A 24,625-nucleotide genomic window follows, 5' to 3' on the forward strand; every position below is an offset into this window, starting at 1 on the left:
GTAACTCTGCCTTAAAATAAATCTTTAAAAAAAAAAACAAAAAACATGCCGGCCATAGCAGCCATTTGGGGGGTGAACTAATGGAAGGAAGACCTTTCTCTTTCTCTCTCTCACTGTCTAACTCTGCCTGTCAAAAAAAAAATTTTTTTTTTTTGTACTCATTAAATAAAAGGTTTATTTGGGGAAAAAAAACTGTCTGGTTACATAAATTTCAGCATTCTGATGCATATCACAACAATCAAGATTTCTTAATTCTAGTTAACTGCCTGGCACTAACATATCATCTGAATAAAAGATTACCCAACAAAAGTCTCTAGCCCACTCTGCAGTCATCCCCTCTCTCATTTCTTAGATGTAACACCTGTTTAAACTCACCCTCCAGAAATTTCTTATTTATATACAAATGCCCATTTGTATTGAAATCCTTTTATAGTTGCCTTTTTAAAAATATACACATATAGTTAAGTGGCATATACAGATTTAGCTCTGCATCTCCATTTTATTCTCAGCAATACTTTAGGTTTCCATATTAGCACATACAGATCAACCATGTTATTTTCAAACAGCAAAGTGTTCAATGCAGACAACCATAATTTATTTAACCAGTCCTGCAGAATTAATCCTGTTATAATGAACATCTTTGTACACATGTGTTTCTACACAAAAGGATGTATTTCAATATAGGTATCTTACGTTTTGAATCTTTGGTCATCTTTTCTGCCCTTCCCTGAATGGTTCTATCCATCAAGTTCAACAATGAATGTAAATCCTATTACCTATCCCATAATATCATAATTTCATAATAAATGAAAATAATAATGTTCAAAAACTAAAAGGAAAAGCAAATACCCTAAATTTTGCAATATGCATTAAATTATAGAAACTATACACTTACGTATGTGCAATTTATCAGGTCAGTATTATAATATGTAAACAAACCTACCCCAAAATAGCTTTGGCTAAGAACTTTAGCTTAAATCTTCTGCCCTGCTCTCTGATATAAAGCAATGATGTATCAATAACATATGGATGTATCATCTGAGGAAGAAAGAGAATAGAATGAGTACTATCTTATGCTAAAGGCAACAACAAGTAAGCTGGGAGGTACAGTCCAAGGCTTTAGGTATAAGACACTCACTTTCAACGCTCTGAGATCCAAGTCTAAAGAGTGGCCCACTAATACGGCATCAGGAGGAAGCAGAGCTTTTAACTGCCTCTGTACATCCTTGAGTTTGGTTGTCACTGGGTTAAGAATCTTTTTCGTAATTCCTGAAAACCTTTTAACAACAAAAAGAGAAATAGGTATGCTAGGGGGTTGGCACTAGGGGGTTGGCAGGTTAAGGCCCTGGCCAGTACTGCCGGCATCCCATATGGGTGCCGGTTTGAGTCCCGGCTGCTCCACTTCCAATCCAGCTCCCTGCTAATGCACCTGGGAAAGCAGCAGAGGATGGCCCAAGTGCTTAGGCCCCTGCACCCACGTGGGAGACCCAGAAGAAGCTCCTGGCTTGGCTTTGGCCTGACCCAGCCTCAGTCACTGCTGCCATTTGAGGGGGGAACCAGCAGATAGAAGACCTCTCTCTCTGTCTCTACCTCTCTGCACTCTGCCTTTCAAATAAATAAAATAAATCTTTTTAAAAAAAGAATAGACTTGCCAGGATATTAACAAGTTTAACTCACTGGAAAGTCATTTAAAAAGAATATAAGAAAAAAAGTTTTTACCTAATTTATGCTCAGTATCAAAAAGAATGAAAATATAAATAAGCAGAAACTGGGGCCGGCGCTGTGGCACAGCGGGTTAATGCCCTGGCCTGAAGCACCGGCATTCCATATGGGCGCTGGTTCGAGACCTGGCTGCTCCACTTCTGATCTGGCTCTCTGCTATGGCCTGGGAAAGCAGTAGGAGATGGCCCAAGTCCTTCGGCCCCTGCACCCATGTGGGAGACCTGGAGGAAGCTCCTAGCTCCTGGCTTTGGATTGGCTCAGCTCCATCCATTGTGGCCAACTGGGGAGTGAACCATCGAATAGAAGACTTCTCTCTCTCTCTCTCTCTCTCTCTCTGCCTCTTCTCTCTCTGTGTAACTCTTTCAAATAAATAATAAAAAAATTAAAAATGTTTAAAAAAAAGCAGAAATTAAAAATTAGTCATAATCCCACTACCCAGAGATGATCACTTTTCACATCTTAGTAAATATCTCTTCATATTTTTTGATACATAAATGAGGGTTCTTGAGGGAGCCGGTGCCATGGCTCACTTGGTTAATCCTCCGCCTATGGCACCAGCTTCCAATATGGGTGCCGGTTCTAGTCCCGGTTGCTCCTCTTCCAGTCCAGCTCTCTGCTGTGGCCTGGGAAGGCAGTGGAGGATGGCCCAAGTGCTTGGGCCCCTTCACCCGCATGGAAGACCAGGAGGTAGCACCTGTCTCCTGGCTTCAGATCAGCACAGTGCCGGCCATGGTGGCCATTTGAGGGGTGAACCAACAGAAGGAAGACCTTCCTCTCTGTCTCTCTCTCTCACTGTCTACCTCTATCTGTCAAATAAATTTTTTTAAAAATGAAAAAAAAAAAAGTTCATGGAGGGGTCAGCATTGTAGCATAGCAAGTTAAGCCACCACCTACAACATAAACATCCCATATGGGTGGCAGTTTGAGACCCGGCTTCTCCACTTCCAATCCAACTCTTCGTTAACGCATCTGAGAAAGAACAGAAGATGGCCCAAGTGCTTGGGCTCCTGCACCCATGTGGGAGAACTAAAAGAAGTTCCAGGCTCCTGGCTTTAGCCTGGCACAGCCCCACCACTGTGGCCATTTGGGGAGTGAACCAACGGCTCTCTCTCTCTCTTCCTCTCTGTAACTACCTTCCAAGTAAATAAAAAATATTTTTTAAAAGTTCATGGAAAATAGAATTAAAAATTGTTTTTTTGTTGCAAAAACTTTGAAATTGATGCATAGATATTAATTCATGTATATATTTCATTTTTATAAAAATGAAATAATGCACATGCTGCTTTAAAACATGTCACTTGGTATGTATCTTGAACAAGTTTTCGTATCAATAAATCTCTCAGAACATCCTTTCAAATTGTTGGAGTATTCCATTTTACAGAGACAACATTTTAATTAATCCCCTACCATCAGACGTGCATATTCCCATATTTTTGTAGTACCATGACAAAAAAACTTGTGCACACATACCTATTCCCTAACATACTATCAAATCATCAAGTCTGTTAACACAATAGTTTTTATCACTAATATGGCTTCTTTGCCTATAGATGCAACTTGAATGGATGGAAATAATACTGTTTCGCAATCTCATTCTCTGCCTAATCACTCTGTGCATATTCTGAAATTACATGATAATCTTTGGAAAAACAGACTAAAACTTTGGGCTTCAAATTTGTATTATGGAAAAAATTAGTTTTGTTTTGGTTTTCGAGGTCAAAGCAGATTAAACACTAAGATCATTTAACTGCAAAATGATAATTTACAGATTTTCAGCTGAGGTCTTAACAGAAAGCATGGCTCCCTCCAGCTGTTTAGCAGTTGCTAGAAAATGATTACAACTGGGAGATTCTAGGACAAGGAAGATAATATTATGCAAACTTAACATCTCAAGAGGACTAGAAAACTAGAGCACACGCATTATTCTCTGACAATGTGTAATTTCAGTATTAAAATATACTGACATGTTGCCCTAGTCTGTTCTTTGATAATATATAAATAGATAAAACCTACATAAACGGATGCTGTCATCATCTTGTTAAATCTTACTCCAATGTAATGTGCCAGTTCTAGAAAGAGCTGGAGGTGAGGTGAAAAATACCTGGTGAGATAGTCCAGAATTTTGTTGTCAGGTTTGACCAGTTCATCCATAATACAGGTGCCTCCTTCAGCAACCAGTGAGACTCGGGTTAGTTCTCTCCCCTTGGAAGTGAGGCACTGTAAGATCAGGAGGAAGTCAGGATGCTGAAGTGTGAAAGATACTGATTCCTCTCATTACCCACTTCACAGCGATTGCCACTACCCTCATCTACCCACTAGAGTCCTGCAGGAATGGCTATAAGATCCAGTATGAATTCAATTAAGGGAAAGGATTTTCTCAAGATAAAGGGAAATAATATTAATCATAGCTGTATCTATCACTTATGAAGTATGCACTATATCCAGTAGTATGCCTAGCACTAATAATAAGTGATTTTTATTAAACATACTATTATCATCCAGTGCTGCACTAAGCATTTTATAGTGACTATTTAATCATAATCTTTTTTTTTTTTTAATTTTTACAGGCAGAGTGGACAGTGAGAGAGAGAGAGAAAGGTCTTCCTTTGCTGTTGGTTCACTCTCCAATGGCCGCTGTGGCCGGCGCACCACACTGATCCGAAGGAAGGAGCCAGGTGCTTCTCCTGGTCTCCCATGGGGTGCAGGGCCCAAGCACTTGGGCCATCCTCCACTGCACTCCTGGGCCATAGCAGAGAGCTGGCCTGGAAGAGGGGCAACCGGGACAGAATCCAGCACCCCGACCAGGACTAGAACCCGGTGTGCCGGCGCCGCTAGGCGGAGGATTAGCCTGTTGAGCCACGGCGCCGGCCGTTAATCATAATCTTATGAGGTAGCTTTATTATTATTACAGAGGGACATGATGATGCTAAGAGGTTAGGGGACTTTTCTAGAGTGATTGAGTAGGCAATGCCAGGATACATACACTGACATGGAAGACTCCAAAACCTTTAGCTTTTAGCTTCCTCATTAAGGATTAAGAAACATTTCCTGAGGAATGAGAGGGGATGCGTTTTTTTTTTTTTTTTTTTTTAAGATTTATTTATTTATTTGAAAGGCAGACAGAGAGAGACACAGAGAGAGCGAGATCTTCCATCTACTGGCTCACTCTCCAAATGGCTGCAATGGCTGGAGTTGAGATGATCCAAAATGAGGATCCAGGAGCTTCTTTTGGGTCTCCCACTTGGATGCAGGGGCCCAAGCACTTGGGCCATCTTCCACTGCTTTCCCAGGCTATTAGCAGGGAGCTGGATTGGAAGTGGAGCATCCAGGACTCAAATCAGCACTGATATGGGATGCCAGCACTGCAGGTGGCAGCTTTACTCATTACACTACAGTGCCAATCCCAAAGGGATGCGCTGTTTTTGAAAGGAAATTTACTAAAATGAGGCAAAGTAAAACATAATGAGAGCTGGCACTGTGGTCCAGCAGAGTAAGCCACTGCCTGTGACACCAGCATCCCATACGAGTGCTGATTTGAATCCCAATGTTCCACTTCCAATCCAGCTCTCTGCTAATGTGCCTGGGAAAGCAGAAGACAGCTGGAGTGCTTCGGCCCCTGATACCCATGTGGAAGATCCAAATAAAGCTCTGGGATCCTGGCTCCTCTTAGTCTGTCTATGTGTTCCTCCCTCTAACTCTGCCTTTCAAATAAATAAAGAAAATTTTTTAATATACCCGCTTTAAACAATATACAAGGGGTACTTATTCAAGGAAATCCCACTTACGATATTCAATGTATAAAACTAAGCCAAACCAATGGCAATTAAGGTAGAATCTTCATAGTAACAATAAAACACTTGTTCAAAAGACAGAAGGAGTAAACTAGTAATGAGCATTCAAGTAAATATAGCAATTAGTTAGAAAACAAATATTTATTCTTTTTTCTATGTTGTTGTTTTTTAAAGATTTATCTATTTATTTGAAAGGCAGAGTTACAGAGAGAGAGCAGAGGCACAGAAAGAAAAATCTTCCAAAAGCTGGTTCACTCCTCCAAATGTCTGCCATGGCCATGGCTAGGCCAGGCCAAAGGCAGGAGCCAGGAACTTCATCTGAGAGTCTCCTACATGGGCAGGAGAGGCCCAAGCACTTGGGCTATCTGTTGCTGCTATCCCAGGTATATCAGCAAAGAGCTGGATCAGGGTGGAGCAGCTGAGAATCCAACTGATGCTTGTATGGGACGCAGCTGCAGGTGGTGTCTTAACTGATACTCCATAAGGCCAGTCCCAGAAAAATAAATCCAAGTTTTCTAAAATGCCCAGTAAAAAGTGCTACTTTCAGCTACTTAAACTATTTCTTGTTTCTGGAACTGAACAAATTGGTTCACTGATGCATTACATTCAAGAAACTATCTTACTCTAGACTCCAGTTTGCAACACTCCCGTTGAAAATTAAAAATAACACTTACCATCTCACAGTCAAGACCGAAGAGAGGACTATTCTCTGTTACAGAACCATCACATTTGGTAGGTACAAAATTTTCACAGTCAGGAAAACCTAGAAGGAAAGGAATAAAATATTTTTCTTTTGAACAAGAAATAGTAAATATCACTCTTAGATTCATCCAAGAAAACACCATATTTGCTAGGCACTTTGTGTATATAAAACATTTGAAATACAGAAACTAAATAAAAGGCAATCTCTGTCTTCCAGTTTTACTCCATCTACTCATTTTTATACATATTTTGAGAAAAATAATAAGCTATTGTTATAGGGGATCCTGGGCCTGGAATTGCTAGCAGTTATCAAGCAACAATTTTGCATTCTTAGAGATTATGACTAAATTACAGCTAAACCCAAAGTTACTGGAATGTCCATGTAGGCAGTAAGAAGATGAATAAAGTATGCAAATGACTACATGTGGCATCTTTCTTTCTAAATAAAGCAAGAAAAAACAGAAATGAGATCCTACCAAAGTAGAGTTCTCAAAGGATTACATAGTAAGCAGAAAGTTTACGTAACATTCACCATGTGTGTCCCTCCACCCAAGTCCATTCTTCAGATTTCTATGAAATCCCCATTGAGAGTTGCCTGCATTTTCTGTAATCATCGCGTAAAAATTACCTACAGAGGCTCAACTATAAGCTTATGGTATGCCCTCCATTGTGGACCCAAGATAATAAATAAATACATTCAGTTCAGAAACACAAAAGCATTTAAATAATTGGAAGATTTCTACTTTTAGGCAGAGGCTAAAGCAACACAGGTAATATCTGAGTCTTGTTTGACAAGAAACAAAGGGGCATATGAAAACTCTTAGTTGGGACCAGCACCATGGCTTACTTGGTTAATCCTCCACCTGCAGTGCCGGCACCCCAGGTTCTAGTCCCGGTTGGGGTGCCGGGTTCTAGTCCTGGTTGCTCCTTTTCCAGTCCAGCTCTCTGCTGTGGACCGGGAGGGCAGTGGAGGATGGCCCAAGTGCTTGGGCCCCTGCACCCACATAGGAGACCAGGAGGAAGCACCTGGCTCCTGGCTTCGGATCGGTGCAGCACCGGCCATAACGGCCATTTGGGGAGTGAACCAACGGAAGGAAGACCGTTCTTTCTGTCTCTCTCTCTCTCACTGTTTGTAATTCTTCCTGTCAAATAAATAAAATCTTTAAAAAAATTAAAAATAAATAAAACTGTTAATCAGTTTTCATCTCCAGTACTCTGAAATAGCCACTTAATTAGAAGAATCAAATTATTAGTTATCCCAGAAAAGAAATGAAACCTTGTCCCAGGTTTGGGACACACTATACTTGCTACCACCTTTACCTGTATCATTAGTGGAAATAAAAAAATTAACATCTTCAAAATATTCACTGTAGAAGTGTTAAAACGTTAAAGACATGTTGCCTTGTTTTAATTCTCTAAGAACTGAAATAAAATTGAACGCAAAAAGGGGCCATCACTGTAGCATAGCAGGTTAAGCATCTGCCTGGGGCACTGGCAACCCATATGGGTGCTGGTTCAGGTCCCAACTGCTCCACTTCTGATCCAGCTCCCAGCCTTGGAAAGCAGTGGAAGATGGCCCAAGTGCTTGGGTCCCTTGCACCCACGTGGGAAGCCCCAAAGAAGCTTCTGGCTCCTGGCTTTGGCTCCAGCCATTGCAGCCATTTGGGGATGAACCAGCAGATGGAAGACCTCTCTCTCTATCTCTCCCCATCTTGGTCTGTAACTATGCCTCTCAAGTAAATAAATAAATAAATCTTTTTAAAGAATTTAATGAAAAGGAATAAATTATCACTGAATATTTCAGTGGTATTTAATGTTCTATTCATGTACTACCTAAAATCTTCACTTTACCAATCATGGTACATATGCCACACTTTGGGAAACACTGCATTTAAATTATTTCCTCATTAATGGAAAATGGAAAATGTAAGAAAGCAGCCAGAAAAAATGAACTTTCAACAGTAGAAATTAAACTGTAAGATATTCTTATATTGATAACAAATCATATTAAGTTTAAACCAACCTTGTAATGGAAAGCTGAATGTCTTCATTTCTTCCTTTGTCAGAAGGCATCTGATCAAGCTCACTTTCTTAAGACCATATTTTTGAATGATAGGGTCATTCTGCAGGTTGATGCTGGCTTTTGAAATAGCAGGAGGTAAAGATCCTGGAACAAGAACAATTACATATACTTAGAATGTGTGTGTTTAATGACTTCAGAGGACAGGTCTCCTAGCCTTGGGTAGGCGAAGCAGAATAAAGATCAAAAGATGTATAAAACCTGACCCCAACTATTAAGGGGCTTTCAATCTAATGCAGTAATAAGAACACAAAGGGAAAATAAACCCCAAGGGAGGAAGGGGGAAGACAATATCTCAGGCTGGAGTAGTCAGAAACAGTTCAAGAAAGAAAAAGCGAGCCGTGAAGAAAAGGCCGATTCACATAGTTGGTGTATTAGATCTGCTCAATACGGCGCCTGCCATTCCCAGCAGCCCATTCTAGCTAAATCAACTCTACTTTCAGACATCTACCCAAGAACCCCAAGCAATACCATGTTCTTTTAACTGGGGGTGGAGGCCGGCGCCGTGGCTTAACAGGTTAATCCTCCACCTTGCGGCGCCGGCACACCAGGTTCTAGTCCCGGTTAGGGCACCGGATTCTGTCCCGGTTGCCCCTCTTCCAGGCCAGCTCTCTGCTGTGGCCCGGGGAGGCAGTGGAGGATGGCCCAGGTCCTTGGGCCCTGCACCCCATGGGAGACCAGGAGGAGCACCTGGCTCCTGGCTTCGGATCAGCACGGTGCACTGGCCGCAGCGGCCATTGGAGGGTGAACCAAGGGCAAAAAGGAAGACCTTTCTCTCTGTCTCTCTCTCTCTCACTATCCACTCTGAAAAAAAAAAAAAAAACCTGGGGGTGGAGGCGAAGGGTGGTTGGCATGAGTGGGCATCAGTGATTGAATAAGGGTGTAGAACTAGTTCAAGGGAGCCTCATCTATAGACTGACCAATGACTTGGTATTTCTTGCCAAGACATGTTCAAAGGTGACAAGGGTTGGGGGGAAAAAGCCGTTGTAATCCATAAGCCGTACTTTGGAAATTTATATTTGCTAAATAAAAGTTAAAAAAAAAAAGGCGACAAGGGTAATTAAGCTGATCAGACTGCTTCTACAATTTTAACTAGAAAATATAAAGAACTGACCAGTTAGAATCCAGATGCATCACATCAACAATATTGTCAGCACTACCAAACAAGACTCTCCTTGCTTAAGGTGGCTTGAATGACCATCTGATCTTTGCAGCCAAAAGATCCAAAGTATTATGAGTAGAAGCTGTCATTTCATATGTACCAAGCAAACTTGGTTTAGTTAGATCAGTAAAGAAGAAAAAAGATCTATATAAGAGAGGCAAGGATAAAACAGAGGTGAAAGAGAAAGATAAAATAGATCATTATGTATGCTTGGTTCAAGAGTTTGAACTTTATCACAAAATACATAACGGGGAACATTATGAGAAAGGAAGTGACATAAACAAATCAATTTGAGAAAGATAAGCCTCAAAAATTTGTGGAAGTAGAAACTACAAAGGCTTTGAAGTAATTCTGGTTTAAGATAATGGAAGCAGGGCCGGCGCTGTGGCACAGTGGGTTAACGCCCTGGCTTGAAGCACCAGCATCCCATATGGGCACTGGTTCGAGACTCTGCTGCTCCACTTCTGATCCAACTCTCTGCTATGGCCTGGGAAAGCAGTGGAAGATGGAACAGGTCCTTGGGCCCCTGCACCTGCATGGGAGACCCAGAGGAGGTTCCTGGCTCCTGGCTTCGGATGGGCACAGCCAACTGGGGAGTGAACCATCAGATGGAAGACCTCTCTCTCTCTCTCTCTGCCTCTCAGCTCTCTGTGTAACTCTTTCATATAAATGAATAAATCTTTTTAAAAAAAATAAGAAGCTGGCCAGCACTGTGGCTCACTAGGCTAATCCTCCGCCTGCAGCACCGGCACACCGGGTTCTAGTCCCGGTCGGGGCGCCAGATTCTGTCCCGGTTGCCCCTCTTCCAGGCCAGCTCTCTGCTGTGGCCCAGGAGTGCAGTGGAGGATGGCCCAAGTCCTTGGGCCCTGCACCCGCATGGGAGACCAGGAGAAGCACCTGGCTCCTGGCTTCCGACCAGCGCACTGGCCACGGCGGCCTCTGGAGGGTGAACCAACAGCAAAGGAAGACCTTTCTCTCTGTCTCTCTCTCTCTCACTGTCCACTCTGCCTGTCAAAATAAATAAATAAATAAATAAATAAATAAATAAATAAGAAGTTAATGGAAGCAATGGAGGAGATGCAATATATGAAAGAAATTTTACGTAAGAAAAACTAGCAGAGCATGGGAACTAGCTAATTCAATCAACAGAGGCTAGCATTGTGGCATAGCAGGTAACGTGCCGGTTGTGATGCCAGCATCCCACATGGGCGCGTTTATGTCCCGGCTACTTCACTTCCAATCCAGCTCCCTGCTCAGCCATGTGGGAGACCAGACGAAGCTCCTCACTTTGGCCTGGAGCTGCAGATCAGGTCATCTAGGAAGGAGATGGAACAATGAAAGGTAGAAAACTAGAAGCCAGATGTGCTAATAGAAGATTACAGCAATAACAGTTCTGAAAGTGATGGGAAGGAAATGACTGATTACTCTCATGTTCCCAATGTGTAACTATTCAATTATTTAATTATATATGAATTCTGTTAAGTTCTATTTCATTACTCTCTCTCTCTCCAGCCTCTACTACTCAAAAAAACACAGGTTAGCTATTAATTTGCTTATAGGATACAACCTACAGCTTGAAAAACAGTTATCATGGAGATACACACACACACACACACACATAAAATCTTTTAGCTGGCTACCATCTAGAACTCCCTGTTCTTTTCTATGAATTAGTAGCTGTCCTTTACATTAGTTAGGAATTCTCATCTGCAAGTGCAAAGATCCAGTGACAGTTCAGAAATTACTCACAGTAATTCCCAAGGGTCCACTGTCAGTGATATTCAGGTATTCTTAGCTACCTTACCTAACCAGATGGTTTCTGAGGCATAAACCCTATGTAGTTCTTGCTGTCTAATGTCCCTGGGGCAGCTGCACATTTTTTCCTCAACAAATTTGCTTCTCTTCTTAAGTTAATTAGAACTCAATTCTGTTGCTTGTTAACAATATACTCGACTGGTAAACCTATTTACAGCTATAACCACAACACCTTTTTAGAATGAATATATTATCGACTCAAAAGCATAGTCATACCTTCCAGTGTCTTGGGTAGCTCTCCAGTTGGTTCTTTCTTTTTCAGTCCAATGATATCAGCTAGAAAATTAGATGATGGAGGTGGCAAGCAGAATTTCTGAAAACACATTAACAGGTCTTTACAAAAATGCTTGCAAGCAGTTAAAATACAAGGATGTGAAAGGCATGGACTCCTGTCCAAGTGCAATAAGAGGTCAAGACTTTGTTTGCAATGTAAAATGTTTCCTTAATACATAAAAGTGACAAGGTAAATGCAGTCATATTTACCACCATCACCCAAAATTTTCTTTGCTTCTCTGATTATACATTGTAAAAAGGACAAGCATTATAGAAAAGTACAACTTAGACAAGGAAAATTGCTTATATTTTTCAAAGAACTCCCATACCTAGTATTTTATTGGACAGCATGCCAGATAGTCACAAGGACAAAGCTGAGAGCTCTAGCCTCAGGCTCACCTGGTTTAAATTCCAACTTCATCAATTACTAGATATCCTGGGCAAATTACTCAGTTTGTTATGGATAAAATGGTAACAAAAGAAAGTATCTCTTACAGCACTGTTGTGATAAAGATGAAGCACACAGAGCCCTAAGTGTTCAATAAACGGCAGCAAAAAAGAAGACTTAGAGAGATCAATTTAGAGCTCATCAACTCAAACGTTTGAAGGGGTAAAAGGATAAAAACAACCAATATTGATGGAAGAGGATATGGAAAAATGGAGAGCACAAACTTCTAAAGATAGTGGCTACTGTTTAGCTCTAGATACAGTTCTAAGGATGCCTCATCTTATGAAATTTTTTAAAGAGAGGAAAAACAAATTGCATTTAAATCTTACAATTTTGAGAAATACCATAGTCTAAATAGTCTGACTAAAACTGGACACTATCAATCCAGGAGATATAGATTATAACCTGGGAATAAATGTTTTTCCCTAATTAATAACAATAACAACAATCAGAGACAAATCTAATCTCAACAGGAGCTCTCTGAATCTTAGTCCCTTTTCCTTTCCAAACCCCATATTACTTGTTTAGGCAGGTTGCCAATTAGCATGGCCCCAGACACATACATTACTCTCAAGATGGAAGAACTTGATTCAGCCCCTAAAACACAGTTTTCTTAACTTACATGTCTGAACGCCTTTCGGAGAAATCGGAACTCCAAATAGAACCTGTAAAAGTGTAGCTGACTCATTCCCCGAAGAACAAAAACCACCACGTTTTTCAGGCGGTTTTGGTGAAAAAGCTGGCACCATCTGTTGAAAAACCAAACCAACACAGTTAAGAGTGATGTCCTCAAGTCAGTTTACAGGCAAACAAGAGAAGTGTGGGGGACAAAGGCAGTAAGTGACAGCTAATGGAATTCATCATCCCTTACTGACTCCCTGGAACTAGGAGGCACGTATTACTGCATAAAATTCAATTAAAGAGGGCTGGCGCCGTGGCTCACTTGGTTAATCCTCCACCTGCGGCGCTGGCATCCCATATGGGTGCCGGGTTCTAGTCCCAGTTGTTCCTCTTCCAGTCCAGCTCTCTGCTGTGGCCCGGGAGGGCAGTAGAGGATGGTCCAAGTGCTTGGGCTCCTGCACCCACATGGGAGACCAGGAAGAAGCACCTGGCTCCTGGCTTCGGATCAGCGCAGCACCAGCCGACGCAGCCATTTGGGGAGTGAACTAACGGAAGGAAGACCTTTCTCTCTGTCTCTCTCTCACTGTCTAGCACTCTACCCGTCAAATAATAATAATAAAAAATTCAATTCAAGATCTCTTGAGCTAAATATTTGTTGCACTAAAATCAAGTACAATACCAATTGAAGAATAATGCATTTAAATCCATTGTTCAATTAAGTTTTTTTTAAAAAAAATATTTACCTGAAAGGCAAAGTGAGAGATAGAGAGAGAGGGACAGACAACCTTCTATCTTCTGGTTCACTCTCAAATGGCCTCAATGGCCAGGGCTGGTCCAGGTGGAAGCTAGAAGCCTAGAACTCCATTCAGGTCTCTGTCATGGGTGGCAGAGGCCTAAGGCCATTCACTTCTTTCCCAGGCACATTAACAAGGAGCTGGATCATAAGTGGAACAACCAGGACACAAGCTGTGCTCCAGTATGGAATGCTGCTGTTGCAGGCAGCAGCTTAGCCCACTGTGCCACAACACTGGCCCCAACTAAACTTTGTTTTAAATTAGAACCAAGCTCACATTACAAAATTCATTCCCAAGATCCCAACCTAGTCCACAGGCTTTCTTAAACTAGATAATCAAATGGTTAGCATCAAGAAATTCAGTTTTAGATAAATTTACAGGCAGACAGCATTATTTGTTGGTACAGCAGATGGCTTTTGAGGTACCTAAGTAATTTATAACCTCCTCCAGAAAGATGCTTGCATTTGAAAATCCCTTTATTGCTACATACACAAAAAAATGTTTGTAAGATATTTAACAATGGTATTGACAATATTGGAATTGTAAATTCTGTCATTGCTGTATATTTGTAAAAGGAAAAAATTGACTGATTTCTTAACATAGCATCATGTTATTTCAACTAGGTCTACAAAACCACACATAAAATAGCCTGAGAAATACTGTAATTAAAAGAAGCAGGCCAAACAGACACATACCCCATATAGAAGGGAAGACCACCACTCAGTTTTGACAAAGTGTTGCCATGCTGGGCTTCTCAAAGAGAAAGAAAAACATGGATTTTCATATAGGAACTCACAAACTTAGTTGTGAGGAGCCATAATACAAAGAAAAATTAGGATATGCTGCATGGCAAACAAATAATGCCAGTAAGCCAGATATGGTCCTATAAACATCAATTTGAAACCTCTGGTCTATATCGCTATTTAAGTTCGTTTCATACCTGGGTTTAGAAACACAAGATTTGCCCAGAACTGCATATTTTAGCAATTCACATAGCTGGCCATGAGTCACTTCACAGTTTTCAGCAAGTAAAACTGTAGATAAGCGAGGCTTCTGCAAATATATATCAAGGTACAGGAAACCATGAGTATCAAAAATAGCAACAAAAGCAAATCATTATTTTAGCTTCTGATTTTTTAAAAAAGATTTATTTGAAAGGCTGAGTTACAAAGAAAGGGACAAAGATCAATCTGCCATCTACTGGTTCACTCCCCAAATGGCTCCAATGGCTGGGCTGGACCAAAACTAGGAGCCTGGAATTCTATCTTGAGCAGAGGCTCAAGCACTTGGGTCATCTTCCGCTGCTTTCCCAGGCACATTAGCAGTGAGCTAGATCAGAAGTGGGACTTGAACCAGTGCTTATATGGGATGCTAGCATCACAGGCAGTGGCTTAACACACTGTGCCACAACACTGGGCCCAATTTCTGATTATTTTAATATATATTCAAAGATAGGAGCGTTCTAATTGAAAATGAAAGCTAAAATGTGTGGCATGTCATTATTAATAAACACTGATACAGAATCTGAATTGTAGATAACTGCTTCTGTGTTAAGGATAGTAGGATGAGTGAATCATGATTCAATCTTTCAAGGACTCTATTCTACTAGGGAACAAAATCCAACAGTCAATTATTCCAACAGTGTAGGTAAGTGCTATTACAAAATTTGAGGCACAAAGAGGCTAACTGCCTTGGGGGTTAGTTTCAGGGATAGCTTGAGATTAAAATACTGGAGTAGAGTAAAAAATGAGTCTGCCAGGCTAGAGGGAAGTGAGTGCCCAAACTTATATTTGGGTTTAGCTGGAGCCAAGAGTATACATTGGCTGAGTAGTGGAGACGTGAAGAACAGGAGGCAAGGCAAGATCACAGAAAATCTATGTGGTCTAACCTAAGCATAAGCTAAGCAATCAGAATTTATTATAAGGTAACAGGAAGTTCAGGGCCAGTGTAGTAGGTTAAGCCTCCACCTGCGTTGCCGGCATCCCATAAGGGCGTCGGTTCGAGTCCCGGCTGCTTCACTTCTGATCCAGCTCTCTAACGGCCTGGTAAAGCAGTGGAAGATGGCCCAAGCATTTGGACCTCTACACCCAGGTGGGAGACCCAGAAGGAGCTCCTGGCTTCGTACATAGTTCTAAGCACTTTAAATGTATTTTTTTAAAAAAAGATTTATTTATTTATTTATACTCATTGAATGAACACTCTTAACACGTGCCAGGAGATAACAGTTTTAAAGCCCCAACTACAGCCCGAAGGGAAGAGATATCATCATGTCCATTTTACAGATCTGAGAGCGTGAATGAGTCTGACCTGCGTCCAGGGACCCCGAAGGCCCCAAAGCTCCTCGGGCCGCCTGTTGCTCACCTTGGCCACGGGCTGCCTCTCCTCGTGATCCCAACGGGCTCTCATCGCCTCAGGCGCCCCGATCAGCGTGTTCGGGGCCCGCTTCCTCTTCCTGCCCTTTCTGGGATGCCTCCCGGTCCCGTCCCTCTCTGGCTCCATAACGCTGTGGAGAAAGATCATGTGGTACTGAGAAAACTCGGATGCCCAGAATCCACGGCCCCGGGAGCCTCTTACAGCAACAGCAGCAGGGGACTGACAACCTATAACCTACCTCGGGAGGGCTGCTCGAGTCTCAGTTGACAGAGCCCGCAAAGCGTGAGCGTCCATGACCCCTGTCACAAGCAGCCCACACAAAACGGCTTTACCGTCCGCGTCTGGGGTCGGATTCGAAATGATTTCCCCAACCGCGCCAACACGTCTCCGCCCACAGGCGAGGAAGGATCAGAGCCCTGCCCGCCTAAAGCCACTCCCCACGCTCCGAAATCCGGGAGACGCCGAACAGAAGTCGAGGGGTAAAAACCCCGTTGCTGTCGCCGCGGCCGCCGCCACCGCCGCCAAGCCCCGCCTCCGCCGCCGCGCGGGTTCTTCGAACGGACCGGAAGTGAGCTTCCACGGACTTCCGGCGGCCGGCCTTCGGAGAGCTGGGAGTGCCGGGGATGGCGACGAAGCGGCTGGCGCGGTACGCTAGGGTGGTTCGTGAGGTGGGCGGCCCCCTAGTCAGGCGCAGGTGGCCGCGGCTGCGCCGGACGTGCGGCGTCAGCGGTGGCCGCCTCTGTTCTCCGCAGTCGCCAAGTCTGTGTCTGTGAGGATGCGTCGCGGAACATCCGCCTTGAAGCGAGAGCGGAAGGAACCTGAGACCGGAGAGCTCCGGGTTCTTGAGTCTCGAGCCAGGGTCTGCCCGTTCTAGGCCTCGAGGAAGCACTGGACGGGTAGAGTGTTCGAGGATGTTGACGTCACGCTGCGCACCTGGCCGCGCTAGTGCTCCGTTGAATTCCTATTCTGGATCACTGTGGCCTTCTCCCTGCCTCCTGGACACGACGTGCCCGTGTCGGGTTTCTAGAAGCGGTGTAATGAGTTGGTGAACAGCTTGAGCCTCAGCCCCGACTTGACAAACCAAAGGGTTTTTGTGTGCACGTAGCGTAGGTTGCAGAAGTGTCTACCTCATAACCGTTAAGGATTAAAGACATCGTTAATCTTAGTTTAGTACCTGCTATGTAGTAAGCTGTCAGTAAATGCTAATTATTATTCCCAAATCCCAGCATTTCCCTCATAGCTCATAACACAAGCTGCCAACAGCAGGTGTCTGCCTGGGTAAAAATGGCATGCTTGTTAAAGTCGTTTGTCTCACCCTCACTTAAAGCCAAAACTCTTTTTTTTTTTTTTTTTTTTTTTTAATTTGAAAGGCAGAGTTACAGGGAGGCAGAGCCAGCGAGAGCCAGTTAGGTCTTCCATCTGCAAGTTCACCCCCCAAATGGCCTCAAGGCCAGAGCTAGGCTGATCTGAAGCCAGGAGCGTCTTCCCTGGGCTCCCATGTGGGTGCAGCGGCCCAAGGACTTGGACTATGGCTTTTCCAGGCCATAGCAGGGAGATGGATTGGAAGTGGAGCAGCTGGGACTCGAACCAGAGTCCATACGCTACAGTGCCAGCTCTTTCTTTGGACTCTGCCATACAGTCTTTGGGAGTCCTTTATCATAAACTATGTTGCATTGATTTCAGGGACGTCTTGTTTCTTTACCCAGATTTTTTTTTTTTTTTTAAAGCTCCTAGAAGAGCCCTATGTTGTGTTTACCTGTTCAGAACTGTTCTGTGTACATAGCAAGGACTGGGAAAAAAAGCTAAAACAATTTAAGCCTTTCAGTGCATCTTTACATTTGAGTTCCTCTTATTACTGTAAAAGGGAGCAGATAAAATTAGACTAAGTTTGAAAATACACACTTTGAGGCCCAGGTAGATAAAACATCTCCTAAAATCAAAAGGGAATGGCAGGCATGACCCCAGGTCTTTTGCTCCTCAACTCTAGTTCAGTTTCCCCTCACAACACAATAATGGGGGTTTTGCCACATGCCCTGTATCATTAATGTGGGAGCCTATCTAAATAATGAATGTGAGCGTGGATGAGTTCATTAATCACATAAGGTTGTTTTACATTTTTAGACAGCTTGGATTAATAAGGAGAAAGTCAATTGCATCAGCAAGTGGAAATCTAGGAAGAGGCAAATTCAGTAAGTAGTATGCCGAGTTTCTTTGCATTTTGTAGCCTTGTACTTTGAATACTGGTAAAGCATTAAGAACTCCGTAATCTTTTACAGAGCAGTTGTTTCAGTACTTAATTGTCATTGATTTTGAGTCGACATGCTGGAATGATGGAAAGCACCACCATAACCAGGAAATAAGTAAGTCTGCACTGCCATTGGCCAAAGCTGGTCCAGATGAGTCCCTTTACAATTTATAAACCAGCCAACAATTTAAGGAAATAGTCTATGAGTGTAGTTTAGTATGAAATCTAGGTCAGTGTTCAGCACATGGAAGACAATAAAAATCTTTTGAAGAGATGAATTAAGTGTATTTAGCCTCAACAAATAGCAAGGGTGATAATCAGCCTTATTATTCCCCTATTGAAATGTATATTGCATGAGGACTGGAGACTGTGTGGTTTCCTCGACTGAGATATTCCCCAAACATAGAACAGTTCCTGGCAAAAGACCTCATTCTTGGCTAAAAAAGAACTAAATCTCAGATAACATACTTAGTGTGTCATTCATGAGTATAAAGTAATTGTTTTAGGATTACATACAAAACTTCAGCTTAATAGAAACAAAAAAATACTTGTACAAAAGATACATTTCAGTGCTCTTCATATTTAATAGTGGAAATGTATATTTTAAGTGTTTATAACTTGAGTATTTTGATTTTTTGGCATCACACTACTTTTGTTATTTTAATATGGTTTTACTGAAACTGTTTAATAATACTATTATATTAATCTGCTTAAGATATTTGAGCATTAATTTTAAAAATTATATATTTAAATGTCAATTGATGTTTCTTTCATTTAGTTGAATTTCCAGCAGTATTGTTGAATACTTCAACTGGAGAAATTGAATCTGAGTTCCATACATATGTTCAACCTCAGGAACATCCAATTCTTTCTGAATTTTGCATGGAACTGACAGGCATAAAGCAGGTATGATACAAATTTTAAAATTCAGAAGTCAGTTTCAAAAAGTTTCATACTATAGTTTCATAAAATAGTTTCATACTATTTGGAATCAGATTTATTCAGTGTTAAAAGAAATAAAGAAATAATGGTTCCCCTGGAATCTTTACAATCTGGGAAGAGTAGTTTCATGAAAATAAATATCAAATTTGTTTTGTTGAGGAGCTGGTGTTATGGCACAGCAAATTAAGCCACACTAGCATCCCCTATCAGAGTACCAGTTCAAGTCCTTTGTGAGTTCTACCCACAATGTTATTTTTCCCCATGTGTTTTTACATCTCTTCACAAAATAAACTCTTGCCCATTTAGAACCTCTTCTTTGTTATGTCCACTGTCTTACAATACATGCTCAGTAGTTATGGAATTTTATTGAATTCAGATTTTGTGACTCTACAGGCTCAAGTTGATGAAGGAGTGCCTCTGAAGATTTGCTTGTCTCAGTTCTGTAAATGGATTCATAAGATCCAGCAACAGAAGAAAATTGTTTTTAGTACTGGAGTTTCAGAGCCTTCTTCTTCAGAAATACAACCATGTACATTTGTTACTTGGTCAGGTAAAAAATAAGTTATGCTTACCAATCATAAATGTGTAGTATTACCACTATGTAATTCTTTATTTCCAGTTTTATATTTGTGACCTAGAATGTTAACTTCCTAGGGCAGAAAAAAATTTACATACCTAGCAATTGTTAACCAAGAAAGTAAAATCATTCATATTTTTGAAGTTATTATTCTGGAACACCTTAAAGTTTTTAGCTTTAGCTTTAAGAATCATTGTAGATGTTCCTTTCTGTTCTGAATCCAGGCAGGAGATTTAGTAAAACCTTTTCTCATGATATTCTATATAGCTTTGAATAAAAAGAATCTTGATGCAGCTTACATCCTTTGCTTTTATGTTTTGACACTTACTAAAGTAGACTTCAAGAAAAAATTGGCCATTTAAATTAGGTCTTTTGGGGTGTTTTTATTTTGTTTTGTTTTTAAGATTTATTGTATTTATTTGAAAGGCAGAGTTACAGAGAGGCAGAGGCAGAGAGAGAGAGAGAGAGAGTTCTTCCATCCACTGATTCACTCCCCAACTGGACACAATGGCTGGAGCTGTGCTGATCCAAAGCCAGGAGTCATGAGCTTCTTCTGGGTCTCCCACGTGGGTACAAGGGCCCAAGGGCTTGAGCTATCTCTTACTGCTTTCCCGGGCCATAGCAGAGAAGTAGAGCAGCTGGAACTCAAACCAGCACCCATATGGGATGCTGGCACTGCAGGCAGCGGCTTTACCCGTTATATCACAGCCCCGGCCCCCTAAATTAGGTCTTTTGTACAATTGTGATATAGCATTGCCATCAATACTCATTAATAGCAATGCAGTGCCATTGACAGCATAACACTAATAGCCATGTTTGGTTTCAAGTTGCTATATTATATTTGGTTTCTAAATGATATTAATATTTTCTTAGAGTATAAGACATACATGGCTTATAATTTAACACTTTACTGTTCTGAAATAGGGTTTTATTGAGTGTTTAAGAAATGATTTTGAAACTTAGTCACCAAACTAATTTGTTATATAAAGTGTATAATTAGGGGCCTGTGCTGTGGCATAGCAGATGAAGCTACTGCCTGCAGTGCCAGCATCCCAAATGGGCGCTAGTTTGAGTCCCAGCTGCTCCAATTCCAATCTAGCTCTTTGCTATGGCCTGAAAAAGCAGTGAAAGATGGCCCAAGTCCTTGGGCCCCTGTACCCGTGTGGGAGACCCAGAAGAAACTCTTGGCTTCTGGCTTCTGATAGGCACAGCTCCAGCCTTTGTGGCCATCTGTGGAGTGAACCAGCAGATGGAAGACCTCTCTCTGCCTCTGCCTCTCTGTAACTCTGCTTTTCAAATAAATAAATAAATCTTAAAATAAATAAAGTGTATAATTATTAGTTATCAGCAAAGCAGTTAAGTCTTGCTGATCTATTTTAAATCATCTTCTAGCTTTTATTTGCAAATGGTGATAGCATAAAAAATGTTAATATTGACTGTTCTATTTTGATGTATTTAAAACAGACTGGGACTTGGGAGTTTGCTTGGAGTATGAGTGTAAGAGAAAACAGCTGTTAAAACCTGTGTTTTTAAATTCTTGGATTGATCTCAGAGCAACTTACAAGGTAAAGGTCAAATATAGTTGCATGTTTACTTTCCTTCTATTGAAAAATGGTTACATTTTATCCTACATAGGGGTGTGAGTTTCTACAAATAAGATATTTTCTTGGGTTGGGCATTTGGCACAGCAGTTAAGACACTCCTTGGGATGCCTGCATCCCATATCAGAGTGCCTGAATTCAAGTCTCAGCTCCACTTCTGACTCTAGCTTCCAGCTAATGTGCACCCTGAAAGGCAGCACCCTGCTGGCTCAAGTATTTGGGTTGCTACCACCCATATGGATTGAATTCCTGGCTCTTGGCTTTGGCCTGGCCCAGCCCCAGCTATTATGAGCATTTGAGGAGTAAACCAGCAGATGGGAAATTGGTCTCTCTGTCTTTTGTATAACTGGCATCCCATATGGAATGCCAGCGCTGTAGGCAAAAGTTTAACCTATTATGCCACAGCACTGGCCCCTAAATAAATGAAATAAGATATACTTTAAAATAAGAAGATACTTTTTTTTGAAATGGTCTCATAAATATATTTCTGAAAGTATTGGAAAACAACCAAAAAAACCATTTCCACTCTAGTAGAACTAAAAGTTATGATAGGAGTCGGTGCTGTGGTGTAGCGGGTAAAGCTGCAGCCTGCAGTGCCAGCATCCCATCTGGGATGGTTCGAGTCCCGGCTGCTCCACTTCCCATTCATCTCTCTGCTATGGCCTGGGAAAGCAGTAGAAGGTAGCCCAGGTTCTTGGACTCCTTCCTGCACACATGTGGGAGACCTGGAAGAAGCTCCTGACTCCTGACTTTAGATCAGCGCAGCTCTGGCTGCTGCAGCCAGTTGGGGAGTGAACCAGTGGATGGAAGACCTCTCTCTCTCTTTATGCCTCTCCTTCTTTCTCTATGTAACTCTGACTTTCAAATAAATAAATATATCTTTAAAAAGCAAAGCAAACAAAAAAAAGTTATGATAAGTGGTTAATGCATAGCCTTTTAAGTACTAACCATTTTTTTTAAGCTCTGACTTCTTTTGTTTGATTAGCTTTTTTATAGGAGAAAACCAAAAGGACTAAGTGGTGCCTTGCAGGAAGTGGGAATAGAATTCTCAGGAAGAGAACATTCTGGTAAGTATAAACTTAAAATAATTTTATTATGTAAGTTATTTGAATTTTATAAAATCTTTCATATAATTCTCACTTTTGACAGCTTCATTCATCAGGAATACCCGTCAACACAGAAAAAGTTCTTGATCTATATAATTCAAGACTTTGGAATTATCCCTTTCATAAATTTTATAAAGACTGTCATCTGTTGGCTTTCTCTTTGCTAAAAAGAATCAGCCAAATAAAATGGAAATTAAATAAATGCTCAGATAATTCAGTAGACTAGTGAAAAAGTTGAATAACACTATTAGATTCCTCACAAATTATGGTCCCTACAGGTTGTTGATCACACTTTGGGGAACTAATTTTCACTTCCTTCTCTGTACATAAAGGACATCTTTTATTGGTAATGCTGCCACAGCATTGTGACCAATATTAGCAGATGATCACAAAACTAACAATATAACCTAATTTCTTTTTAAGTGGTGATATTTTCTTGCTTTTTTTTTATTATTATTACTACTAAATTCAGTGTTTGATTCAGGGTTGGATGATTCTCGGAATACTGCCCTTCTTGCTTGGAAAATGATCAGGGATGGTTGTTTAATGAAAATCACAAGATCCTTGAACAAGGTTAGTGGCGTCTTACCTCTTCATTTGGTCATCTCTAACTCCAGAAGCAGTCATAGATTCATTAAAATGTAGATTGCATTTGTGTAGTCATTTATCAATGAGTGACTTTTTCTTTTTTGTCACACCTAATGTATACTGAAGAAATTGTAAATACACAGTTTCTAAAGCTGTTGGATTTGTCTGTGGAATCTTAGGTTCCCACTAAGAAGAATCCCAACATTCTGACCAGAAATTTGAACATAAATCAAGTCGAAGAAACGTCTGCCTGCCACAGTAACATCCGGAGTCCCATCATAGATGATGGGGAGCCTAAAAATTCTATAAATTCTCATGAAAAAATTCAAATGAGGTCAGTGTGTGTGAATTCTAGAAAGTTACAGCAGGATCATTTCCAACCAAAGAATGACTTAAAAGCGGGTTTTCACAACATCAAAAGTTGCTTATCTCTTTTTAGTGCCAAACCCTCTACTTCTCTGGGACAGTTGCAGTCTCCCACCTTGAATTCACCTATCCATATAGAGAACCAAAGACAAAATGACCATCTTGCATTTAATACCAAATCTAAGTCTTCCACAACTAGTTCAGAATTAGTACTTGTTTCTACCACCATTCCATCTGTTAATCATGCTTCTGACGTGGAAATGAGTTCTGTTCCTGACTGTTTACCTATGTTGACTGATTGGGAGGATGTAATTTTACTGCCAGCATCTCAGCCTGATCAAAATATAGATTGTACAGCTCCCATTAGTGACTCAGGTACTTCATTTAGTTCTGGAGAAAGATCAGTGGTTTTAAAAGAACCAGAAATGCTAAGCTGTGAAAATTTGGAAGGCATAGAGAAAACTCCTCAAAGGTTTGAGACCTCCAAGTCTATTGTGTACCAGAGTCCTCACACTACTATTTATAATGTAAAAGAAACCAAAGATCTAGGTTCAAATGTTTCTGCCTTTAAGTTACCTGAATACAAATCAAGTAGCTTCAACACTGTTAATGCCAGTGCATCTCATCCTTCAGTTTTGAGAAAACCTCCTCTTCTCTTAGGTGGTACTAAAAGGAATCCATCTAGTCCCCCAACTTTCCCACCAGCAAAAAAACAGACCTTTACTGTTCATGAAGAAAAGCCTACATCATCTGATTGCTCTCCAGTAGGGAATTCTTCCCGGAAAGTTCTCCCCGCTGTATTAACTTCTACAGTTAACCCACAGGAGCCTTGGAAGAGTGGGAAAATGACACCTCCCTTATGCAAGTGTGGCCGAAGATCTAAGAGACTTGTTGTTTCTAATAATGGACCAAACCATGGAAAAGTCTTCTATTGTTGTCCTATTGGGAAATATCATGAAAACAGAAAATGTTGTGATTATTTTAAATGGGAACAAACTCTTCAGAAGGAAAAAGCCAACAACATGGTTCAGTCTCATTTCACAGGGCAGCTCGTTTTTAGTTCTCCAGAAACAAACCATGTTCCTGACAGGAATTTGAGCTTTTCTATTAAAAATACTTTGAGACTCAGACCTTCAATGAGGAATTGAAAGACTTAACTTTATATCCAAACTCTGTTTCTAGTTTAATGTGACTTAGTGCAAGAAAAATTTAAGGACATGTTTAAGTTCTGTATACTACACTTGAACTATCATACACACATATAAACTGAAAGAGAAAAGATAAATTTATGACCTTCCACTTTCATTCACCATTGTCTAACATTTGTATTCTGTTTATTCCTGAATGAATCCTAATTGTTCATTAAATTCCCAAACATGAATATTCTGTTGTCTTATCCTGTTTATATTTCATATATTA

General features: G+C 41.1%; 2 protein-coding genes across 6 annotated transcripts in view; one reads left to right on the plus strand and one right to left on the minus strand.

Annotated features, from left to right (window-relative positions):
* REXO5 (RNA exonuclease 5) overlaps nucleotides 1–16,303 on the minus strand; it is a 38,184-nt gene extending 21,881 nt beyond the window's left edge. For 2 of the 4 annotated variants that reach the window (XM_062179693.1, XM_062179695.1), the window contains exons 1-10: nucleotides 16,020–16,303; nucleotides 15,770–15,911; nucleotides 14,349–14,461; nucleotides 12,616–12,742; nucleotides 11,489–11,585; nucleotides 8,239–8,382; nucleotides 6,188–6,276; nucleotides 3,824–3,939; nucleotides 1,139–1,277; nucleotides 944–1,038 (exon numbers count right to left, since the gene is read on the minus strand). In XM_062179693.1, coding sequence (XP_062035677.1) covers nucleotides 944–1,038; nucleotides 1,139–1,277; nucleotides 3,824–3,939; nucleotides 6,188–6,276; nucleotides 8,239–8,382; nucleotides 11,489–11,585; nucleotides 12,616–12,742; nucleotides 14,349–14,461; nucleotides 15,770–15,911; nucleotides 16,020–16,075 — 1,118 coding nt within the window. In that variant the 5' untranslated portion in view covers nucleotides 16,076–16,303. Of the gene's footprint in view, nucleotides 1–943; nucleotides 1,039–1,138; nucleotides 1,278–3,823; nucleotides 3,940–6,187; nucleotides 6,277–8,238; nucleotides 8,383–11,488; nucleotides 11,586–12,615; nucleotides 12,743–14,348; nucleotides 14,462–15,769; nucleotides 15,912–16,019 lie in introns of those variants that run through there. The other 2 variants (XM_062179694.1, XM_062179696.1) reach the window with 2 other exon arrangements.
* A 40-nt stretch (nucleotides 16,304–16,343) lies between these two features.
* Nucleotides 16,344–24,584, plus strand: ERI2 (ERI1 exoribonuclease family member 2). Of its 2 annotated transcripts, XM_062179646.1 has the most exons (9): nucleotides 16,344–16,427; nucleotides 17,903–17,970; nucleotides 18,058–18,141; nucleotides 18,805–18,932; nucleotides 19,362–19,518; nucleotides 21,010–21,110; nucleotides 22,132–22,213; nucleotides 22,737–22,825; nucleotides 23,020–24,584. In XM_062179646.1, the coding sequence occupies exons 1-9, from the start codon at nucleotides 16,405–16,407 to the stop codon at nucleotides 24,352–24,354; spliced, it is 2,067 nt and encodes a 688-aa protein (XP_062035630.1). In that variant the 5' UTR covers nucleotides 16,344–16,404; the 3' UTR covers nucleotides 24,355–24,584. The 2 variants fall into 2 exon arrangements, with proteins under 2 accessions (XP_062035630.1, XP_062035628.1); XM_062179644.1 differs by lacking the exon at nucleotides 16,344–16,427 and having other exon boundaries at nucleotides 16,685–17,970.
* Nucleotides 24,585–24,625: the final 41 nt, after the last annotated feature.

The sequence above is a fragment of the Lepus europaeus genome, chromosome 21 (assembly GCF_033115175.1).
Source record: "Lepus europaeus isolate LE1 chromosome 21, mLepTim1.pri, whole genome shotgun sequence".
Lineage (NCBI taxonomy): Eukaryota > Metazoa > Chordata > Mammalia > Lagomorpha > Leporidae > Lepus > Lepus europaeus.